At 45.8% G+C, this 9,766-nt stretch overlaps 1 protein-coding gene across 1 annotated transcript in view; it reads right to left on the bottom strand.

The window, feature by feature from the left end:
- Positions 1-5,091, bottom strand: part of FMN2 (formin 2) — a 315,875-nt gene extending 310,784 nt beyond the window's left edge. Inside the window, exons 1-2 of the mRNA XM_024131954.2 lie at positions 3,777-5,091; positions 3,159-3,297 (exon numbers count right to left, since the gene is read on the bottom strand). Coding sequence (XP_023987722.1) covers positions 3,159-3,297; positions 3,777-5,091 — 1,454 coding nt within the window. The remainder of the gene's footprint in view (positions 1-3,158; positions 3,298-3,776) is intronic.
- Between the last annotated feature and the right edge of the window lie 4,675 nt (positions 5,092-9,766).

Genomic DNA, 9,766 nt, shown 5'->3' on the forward strand with positions numbered 1-9,766 from the left:
CTTCAACAGCAGTTGAGGGCAACAGCAGTGTTTTCACGGGATGCAACCATGATGGGTCTAAAGATGACATTAAGCCAGTTAAAACAGATGAACCATTTAGGCCATGTGTTTAAGAAAAAGACGGATAAGCACATAATTGACTTTGGAAAGATTTCTATCAAAAGTGATTCAGCATCACAAATTTAACATTTCACATGTCTACACTTTAATTAACTGCAAAATTCTATTCACAAGCTTCTGCTGTAAGGGAAACATGTGCAAAGAAATCTCTTAAATTTCATAGCAATTTTTGCACTAAACACTGAAAAAGATGTTTTTTCAAGCAAATGAACTGTGAAATTTCAGTGCAGTGGCCTAAAACATCATCAGCTCCTTAACAGCTAAAACAAGATAAAGTCTTGGTCCCCATTATTGGTAAATGTTATTATATCTGCCAAAGAAACACAAACATGTGCCATGGAGATCTCTTTTCACTCGAATTTTCTCCCTACATTTGGAAGGCAGTAAAAAGCGAAAAACATCTGTTCCTTCCTGCAGAGCTGACAACCCTCATTCTGTGGTTTAAAAATAAAAGCTGTCCATGTAAGCTTAGAGATATAACTATCATCTGCTTCAAAGGCAGCTGGCAATTAATTGGTCCAAAGACATGCAAATTAAGGCCAGAAAACAACAACTTCCCTGAGGACAATGCTGGGGCTCCCCAGGGCTCTAGTAATTTCCAAGACACCCATAAAATAGGAGAGGACGGTAAAGAACCAAATGTAAAGCCAAATGACAAGAAAACAGACTACAGCTGAGGAACAGAGGCCTGTGTCACCCTGGATTCACTCGACCACCGCAGGAAAGCTTCCATGACAGATGCCTGGAGAAAACCTGCTTCACTCCAGCCGGCAGTCACCCTCCATCCAGCCCAAGAAGGCCACACGTTCAACAATGAAAGGAATTCACCTTATTAATAACTGAAACTTGGAAATCTCATAAGTGAAGGCCTTAAATTCTACAATATTTTTTAAAGTTTTTATTCCATATGAAGTCTTACAGTGCTGAACATCCAAAAATGAGGAATAAGCAAGAACAGTCAGACTCAGATAAGTAGATGCAGCTCCTACTTTTGGCTCAGCCTCTGAATGAATCAGTGTGACCTTGGAAAACTTTCATCTCTTTGTTCACCTCCATTTGCCCACCAGTTACAAGATTCGGTTAAACCTACCTTTTTTTTTTTTTTTTAAGAAAGTGAGTGAGTGAGATAAATATATAAAAACTGCTACACAAATATCCACTGGTCACTGCCCAACTATATCCAAGCATCACATATAAAGTAGGGGATGCCTCATATGTATCACTTATGTGTGGAATCTAAAATATGACACAAATGAACTTATCTACAAAACAGAAAGACTCACAGACATAGAGAACATGGTTCTCTGGCTGCCATGGGGGAGCGTGTTGGGGGAGGGATGGAGTGGGAGGTTGGGGTTAGCAGATGTAAGCTATTACAAATAAAATGGAAAAATAACAAGATCCTACCGTATAGCACAGGGACCTCTATTCAATATCCTGTGATAAACCATAATGGAAAAGAATATTAAAAATAAAGAATAGGGGCTTCCCTGGTGGCGCAGTGGTTGAGAGTCCGCCTGCCGATGCAGGGGACACGGCTTCGTGTCCCGGTCCGGGAAGATCCCACATGCCGCGGAGCGGCTGGGCCCGTGAGCTACGGCCGCTGAGCCTGCGCGTCCGGAGCCTGTGCTCCGCAAAGGGAGAGGCCACAGCAGTGAGAGGCCCGCGTACCGCAAAAAAAATTAAAAAAATTTAAAAAAAAATAAAGAATGTATATATGTGTATAACTGAGTCACATTGCTGTACAGCAGAAATTAAAATAACATTGAAAATCAACTGTACTTCAATAAAAAAAAATATAAAAATAAATAAAGCGGGTGATGCCCATATTAAAGCAACTAACTCTGCAGAGTAAAAAATCCTGCTTGGAGATGTCATCAAAAAAACCTAGGTACCTCTGGAACAGGAATCCTGTAAGAGTCCCATATTTCAAGCTTGGAAATACTTAGCAAATTTAAATGAAATGCTAGCTCCAAGAATACCCTTTTTTTTTTTTTTTTTTTCCTTAATGGAAACAGAACTTCAACCTATTTAGGGTCCTACGACCTTCAGGACTCTGACCAATCCTCCTATGAATTCCTGTCTCCTCATCCCTTGCCAGGAGGTAAGTCACTGCACACTTGATGCACCCAGAGTACTACATCTCTACGTGCACTTGTCAGTGAGCCTTGGAAAGGCAGAGACATGATTTAATGATCTTTATATCACCTAGCATCTAACACACTGCCTGGCATAACATGCCTGTCCAGTATACATAAATATATATATTTGTTAAATGAAGGAAATGAATATATTTGAAATCCTAAAGCAGAACTATTAATATTAATGAATGACCATCTTAATTTTGGTGATATTTTCATTTCTAGAAAAATAATATATAAAATGAGTGTTACCTAGATAAGGAGGAAATACTGAATTTCTCAACAACATTAAATTCACAAGTTAACTAAAGAACTTTCCGATCCTCTTCCTTCAAAATCAGTCTTTTGGACGTTTTTATGTTTCTTTTTTGTTTTTTTTTGTTTTATTTACAATTTATCTAACGGATATTAGACTAGAAACATTCCTTTAACTTAACCTACACGATATCGGGAAGGGAGAAGTAAAAGAGGGACAGCAAGCATGTAAAATGAATCAAAGAGGCTACTCTGAAGTGTAAGAATCTATAAACGTAAAATAAAAGATAGCCCAATGGATGAAATTTAAAATGTGGCCAATACAAGTAAGTACCAAACATGAACAGCATTTAGCTAACTAACAAGCATCCATGCTCTGGAGACACATCATCTACTGTTTCATAGATAACCTATTTATTAAAGCCACAGAACCTAAGATTTTAAGCTTTTCAAATTACATTTGAAATTTTAAATCATTCAAATACTTATCACTACCTACCGGGACTTGCATAAATTCTCATCTTCCCCTGCTCCTTAACTTCTTACACTCAATTATTTCATTTAAAAATTAAGAGAAGTCAGTAAACATCAAACAAGCTGACACTCTACCAGCGGGCACTTAAGGAAAGGCGTGGGACCTACGCAAGGATAAACTCATCGCACTGCTCCACATTTTCCGCCGTGAGCCGACCGTTCAGCCGGCTTAGCCAAGTCCATACGGCCGCTGGAAAGGTACCAGTAGTAGCATCCCAGGTGCTTTTGGCCTGCTCACCATCACTGTCTCCAGGATGGGCCATGAAACCAAATGTAAATGATGCCTAATATTCTAGATCACTATGCATTAATTTCCTGAAAGCATGCATCAGATTTGGTTGCGTCAGCAACCAGGAGTGACCACCTAAGTTCACTACGGCGTCCACGCCGATCGCTGAGAGAGAAACTACGTGTCACATGCGTGCACATGGGCGTGTACATCAGAGCAGCCCTAGAATAGATGATGTGTCAGAGGACCGTGAACAATCTCCTTATTTTTAATGCTGTGGGAGAAGGAAGGAAAGAGAATGATGGTTTTGCAAACGGTGCCATAAAAGGAGCCGATCTGCCTGGCGTGACCCGGGATATTTTGGAGACGTGGACAGAGCGGCCCTTGCTCCAGATGCCTTAGGACAGAGGCGCCTAAGCTGCTCCCTTTAAGACCCTGTGTGCAAACGGAAACGTCTCCGAGGGGCAGGCGCCCTGGGCCCCGAGCCCGGCGCTCACCTGCGAACACGTCCTGAAGACCTCCCGCCCCGCGCTGCGCCAGGTGCGCCGAGACCCCCGCCCCGGGCGCGCGGCCCAGCTCCGCGGTCCAGTCGGCCGAGCGGCTGCGGCCCGCGCGGGGCTTCCTGGCCGGGGCGGCGGGGGCCGCGGCGGCTCCGGACCCCCGGTCCAGGGAGGACTCCGGCCGTCTCTGTACCCGGGGGCTGTGGCTAGGGGACGGGGCGGGGGAGGGCCCGGGCGAGCTGAGCTGCCGGGTGGTGGTCCTGACGTAGCAGGGCGCCAGGAGCGGGCGGGTCCGGGAACAGCACGGGCTGCGCGCCGGGCTGCGGGGCGGGGAGGCGGCCGCGGGGACGCTGGGCCTCGGCGCGCCCTCCTCGCGCGTCGCCCCCGGCCTGCGCGGGGCCTCTCCCGCCGCCGGGCCGCACTCCGCCCCCGGAGAGCCTCGGGGCGCGTCCTCGAAAGCGTCCTCCTCGCCTTCCTCGTCCGTGTCCGCGGCCCCTCGCTCCCCGGGAGCCGACCCGGGAGACGGCAAGGCGGCAGCCGCGGGCTGGTCTGCAGCCGGAGGCCGGTCGGGGCGCGCGGACGGCGCCGCCTCGGCGCCTGGGCCCGGCGGGGGTCGGTCCAGGCCCGGCAGGGCCCCGGGAGGGGGGGCGGCGGAGGGGGGCGAGGCCGGGGGCGACTCGGGGCTCGAGGACTGCTGCTGCTGCTGCATCTGCTGGAGACGGATAGCCTGCTGGATGTCCGAGAGCAAGTCCTCCTGCTCCGCGGCCGAGTGAAAGCTGTAGAGGTCTGTGTCTGAGCCCGAGCTGGTCCTTTGTCCATCCTGCACCCCCGCCGCAGTCTCCGAATCCTCGGCCACCGCCGGGCCCCCGACCCCGGCGGAGCCAGGACCCCGGGGCCGCGTCACCTCGGAAGGATCGGCACACTCCGTATCGGACAGGCCCGTCTCGTCGGCCGAGAGGCTGAGGTCCGGAGTTTTGGTGACCAGGGAGTGGGCGCTGTCCAGCTCGCCGGCCTGCAGAGCCTGGGGGTCCAGCACATCCTCACGGGAGCCGCCGGCACCTCTGCCCTTGGACAGGGTCTTCCGGATGCGCAGGTTGGAAAAGACCGAGGCCCTGGGATCCGACCGGCTCTTCTTCCTGCCCGGCTCCCCACCGCCGCCCCCCTTGCCGTGCCGGCCCGGCGCCTTCTTGCCCCCGCCCGCCTTCTTTGTGCCCTCGGCCTCGCGGGGCCCGGCGGCGTCCTCGCTGCCGCCGCCGCCTCCGTGCGGGGCATCGCCCGCACTCCTCTTCGGCTTCGCGTCCTGGTTCCCCATGCTGCTGCCGCTGCTGCCGCCGCCGTCGCCGCGGGCGCTCAGGCCATGCCAGCTCCTCGGCCCGGCCGCGCTGGGATCCCGAGGAATCGGGCGGCGAGCGAGCTGCTGAGAAGAAGGAGGCCGGCCGCGCACCTGCCGCGCTTCGCAGAACGCGCCGCGGCTGCGCCCGCCCGCGCGGGGCCGAACGTGCTCACGCAGCGCCGCCAATGGCCGCGCGGAACGCATAAGGCCCCGCCCCCTACCGGCCCCTCGGCCCCGCCCCCTGCCTTCGGCCCCGCCCCCCACCGCTGAAGCGCCAGGAGCGCTCCTGGGTCTGAGGACCTCAGTATCCGCCACCGGAATCCAATGCCTGGTCCCTGTTGAAGGGCTTGGCAGCTGGAAGATGCACGCTGAACAAAAAAAGAAAAAAATTAAAGGGGAAAAAGGAAAGCCACATTCCAGTTTAGAGGTGCGGTAATCTCAAGGCCACATACACTACCCCCTCCAACCTGCCTGCAGAAGCTTGGCTCTTTAATAAATACTGGTCGAATGGATTGGTCTTTTCTTCAATAACTGATCATCTTAAACACCGTTAATGTGCTTGACATATGGTTTAGGAAAAGTTAGTACACACAGTGCTGCTTTTAGATTCATGCAGACCTTGCATCTCCATGAGAGAACATCAGCGGTCATCTCAAAATTTCATTTTTCAAACTTTTTTTTTGACAAAATGGCGAGGTGGGGGCGGGGGAATCAGAAAATACTGAGATTAGACTTCATTAAAATGCTAATCTCTAAATTTCTATGCGCTTACCATATAAACCAAATAGCATTTATATTCAAAAAGTGTGCATATACTTTAACTCCCAGGAGGTCAAACTCATCAATATTTAACGTGCCTATTGTTGCTGCCTACAAAAAAGAAAAAGACAAAAAAGAAACACCCTTGGCACAAACACGAGAAATCACATGTTATGCGGAAAACCACCACTCTCCCAAGACAAACTTTGTCCTTGCCTTGACTGTAAAAGTTTGCAACAGTTCACTGTCTGGGGGAGAAAAATTTGCTGCCCCAAAATGTGTCTCTTTGGCATTAGGATTAAGTTAGGCTGATTATTTTTAAGAAACAGAAGACTAAGGAAGTCTTTCTTTTTACTTCCACTTAGCTGCCTAAAGACTTCACATATTAGAGCTGAAAAGAGTTATCGTCAGAGATACCCGCCAGGAAAAAGCGCTGGGCCCAGAGATCTGATCCACTGTGCCTTGTCTCTGCTGGTCCAGCAAATGCTCCTTTACAAAACAGTTGCTTTCCTACCTCCATATGAATTGCCTTCCTCCCCTTTGAAGTCCCAAACCATTACCCACAACATCCTCTGTTGCCTTTAACTGAAGACAGTATTTAAGGGGAGGGTTTTGGCCATTTTGGCCACGATTCTGTTTTCCTGGGTCTCTCCCATGTAGACATGTTATTAAACTTTTGTGTGATTTTCTCCTGCTAATCTGTCTCATGTCAATTTAATTCTTAGACAGCCAGAAGAACCTAGAAGGGTAGAGAAAAACTTCTTTCTCCCTGATAACTGTTACAGAGTTTCTTAATATTCTGCTTCAATATTAATATAAAAATTTTCCTCACTGTAAATCGTCATTATTTTAATTACTTAGGAAATTTAGTTACCTATATTTAAAAGAGATTTTTAAACGTCATTGGTATCTAAAGAAGCTCCAAGCAGTAAATTAAAATAAGAGGTAAGTGGCATTAATCAATAACGTTACAAATATTTAAATTAGAAGTTGTTAATCACTTTGAAAATAGGTATACCTAGCTAACATGTTAGCATTTCTAAAGTAAGCCCAAAGGAGGAAAAAGTACTACATATTACATGATGAATTTTAAATGCCACAAGCAAACGTTCCTTTGCATATTGTGAACCAATATTTTAAACCTCCCTCCTTAACCATTTTATCAAAAAAACTTTTTTAAGGTCCTATAATTCTTTGATGTAAAAGCTTCACACAGCAATAATTACTAACTTCTTTCTAATTGGTCTCTTAAAAATAGATAAGTTCAGGACAAGTGGTCAGTTATCCTCAGGTGGCCCTTTTGAGCAAATAACTCTGAGAAATCAACTCTAATAACTTTGCCAGGGTACTGTCCCAGTCTCTGAGCAATTCCCGAGGACTTGAAAAGCCTTTGTTTCAGGTCTTTCACAAGACTGTTCTCTCCCAGAATCCAGGCTCCTCAGAGGGCACAATTTGCCTGAGGCTGTAAGAATTTTCTGCTTCTTTGAGGACTGAGGTACTATGGTTCTTTATTTTTGCTTTTTCTTTAACAAGATATCTTTAATTCTGAACTATTTATTTCCTTACTAACAAGACTGTTCTCTCCCAGAATCCAGGCTCCTCAGAGGGCACAATTTGCCTGAGGCTGTAAGAATTTTCTGCTTCTCTGAGGACTGAGGTATATGGATCTTTATTTTTGCTTTTTCTTTAACAAGACATCTTTGATTCTGAACTATTTGTTTCCTTACTATTTTTTCCGAGATACGTTCTACAAGTTCTGAAGACAAAAAAAGAGAAGGAGAGAGGAAGGCAAAGAGGGAAGAAGAAAGAGAGGGAAATTGAGAGAGAAGACTGCTGATTTTTCACATCCTTTGAATGTGAAACAACAGATGACAGTTGTGTAGCAGGTCACAGATGACAAAGCTCTATGACATGCAAAAGCTTATTTAAAACTCACAAGTGTGCTCAGTAGGTAGGTAGGTACTTTCAATCCAATTTAATTAGTAAACAAGCTCAGACTATGAGATTTTTCTTAGGTCACATAGGAGCAAAGGCAATACTTGAACCTACAAATTTAGATCCCAAATTCTTTATAACAAGCAACACCACATAATTTATGTTTCCAGGGACTGGAAGAAATGAAAACACTGCTTTTGTTCTTCTGTCATAAGGGATCTCCTACAAAGCTAAAGAGGTTTGTAAAGGATATTGGCCTTTCTACCTGAAAGGGATCATTCAGGGACTCTTAAGTAGCTGTCATCAACCATTCAGAATGAACTATAGAAAGCCCACCCTGAATGTCTCAGCCCAAAATATACCTAGTTCAGGGGCAAGAAGCGACAAAAAGCATTCTAAAGACAGATCCCAGGAGAAATTAAGGTTGAGGAAGCCAATCCTTAGCCTTAGAGTAGCATTCTTCAGTAGAAACATAATGCGAGCCTTATGGGTAATCTTTAATTTTCTAGTAGCCACATTAAGAAGGTAAAAAGAGGGACTTCCCTGGTGGCCCAGTGCTTAAGATTCAGCGCTTTCACTGCATGTGGCCTGGGTTCAATCCCTGTCCCAAGAACTAAGATCCTGCAAGCCGTGTGGCACGGCCAAAAAAAGAAGAAAGGTAAAAAGAAATGGATGAAATTAACTTTAATAATATATTTTATTTAACACAAAATATCCAAAATAGTTCAGGAAAAATATCAATAAAAATTACTAAGGAGATATTTTACGTACTTTTTTTCACACTAAGTCTTTAAGTCCCAGCATCAATTCCAATTTGAGGCAAACCCCCCAGTCCTGAAGCACAGCCTAGAGACTGGACTTGCGGGTCTACATCTGACTCTGGTATCATTTTGTCCAGCCCATACCACACCAGCAACACCATGAAGACGCAATGAGCAAATTGCCTAAGAATTCCTAACGTGAAAGGCCTCTAGGGAGTGTGTCCAGATATTTGGCTTTGCAAAATGTATTGATTTCTAATTAAATTGCATTGTGGTTGGAGGACATACTTTTTGTATTTCTATCCTTTGTTTTAAGGCCCAACATATGCTCTGTCCTAGAGAATGTTCCATGTGTCCTTAAATGTATCTCCTTTAATATCTTAGATGCCATTGTGGAAGCTCCCACCTGGACTACAAATGATCTATTGCAGTAAATAACCACTTACCTCTATTGCCATCTCTGTTCTCATGAAATCCAGCCTAACTCTCCGGTATGAACCATGTGTGTCCAGTAGACATTGCATTTTCTTTCTGGGCCAAAAAATAAACAGGATAGCCCATTGGGTAAATTCATCATGAGAATCTGGAGTGACATTCCAAAAGTAACTTTCCAAGACCTGTTCATCCTGTGAACCAAGGGAGGTAAAATACTGCCTTTATGTGTATTATACTTATTCCATAATCTGGAAATTTTCACTGTTAAGTATGTCGGTGTCTGACAAGTGGTGCAAATTAATGCTTGACCACATTCTTTATCTGGTGGAGGGTTCAAAGTTCTAGAATCTAAAGAAAGATCCAACCTGGACCCCAAGACTGCCAGCATCTGTGACCCTCAACGGGAGAGGCATTTTGTTTACTATACAGGAAAGTACTTCCCTGAGTGACACCGGATGAGGAAAGACACTTTGAAGGCAAAAAAAGACATTGGCAGTTTCCACAGAATCAAGTTTGTGAGTTGAAATGTTTGTGGAGATTTACACTGACACCTTGTTAGTAAAACTGTGTTGGCTTCTGCTTGAAGAGTCATTGATTCTCGGCCCTTACAGCTTTTGTTCAAGACCATATTTTAGAACAGAGGTGCTTCTGCAGCACAGGTGCAGTCAAGTTTTTTCAAACCCCTGTGCTATTAATCACCAATCCTGATAATGTTTGGTTTGGTTTTCTTTTGCTGACTTAAAAAAAAAAAAAAAAAAAAGACC

The sequence above is a fragment of the Physeter macrocephalus genome, chromosome 20, assembly GCF_002837175.3.
Source record: "Physeter macrocephalus isolate SW-GA chromosome 20, ASM283717v5, whole genome shotgun sequence".
Classification (NCBI taxonomy): domain Eukaryota; kingdom Metazoa; phylum Chordata; class Mammalia; order Artiodactyla; family Physeteridae; genus Physeter; species Physeter macrocephalus.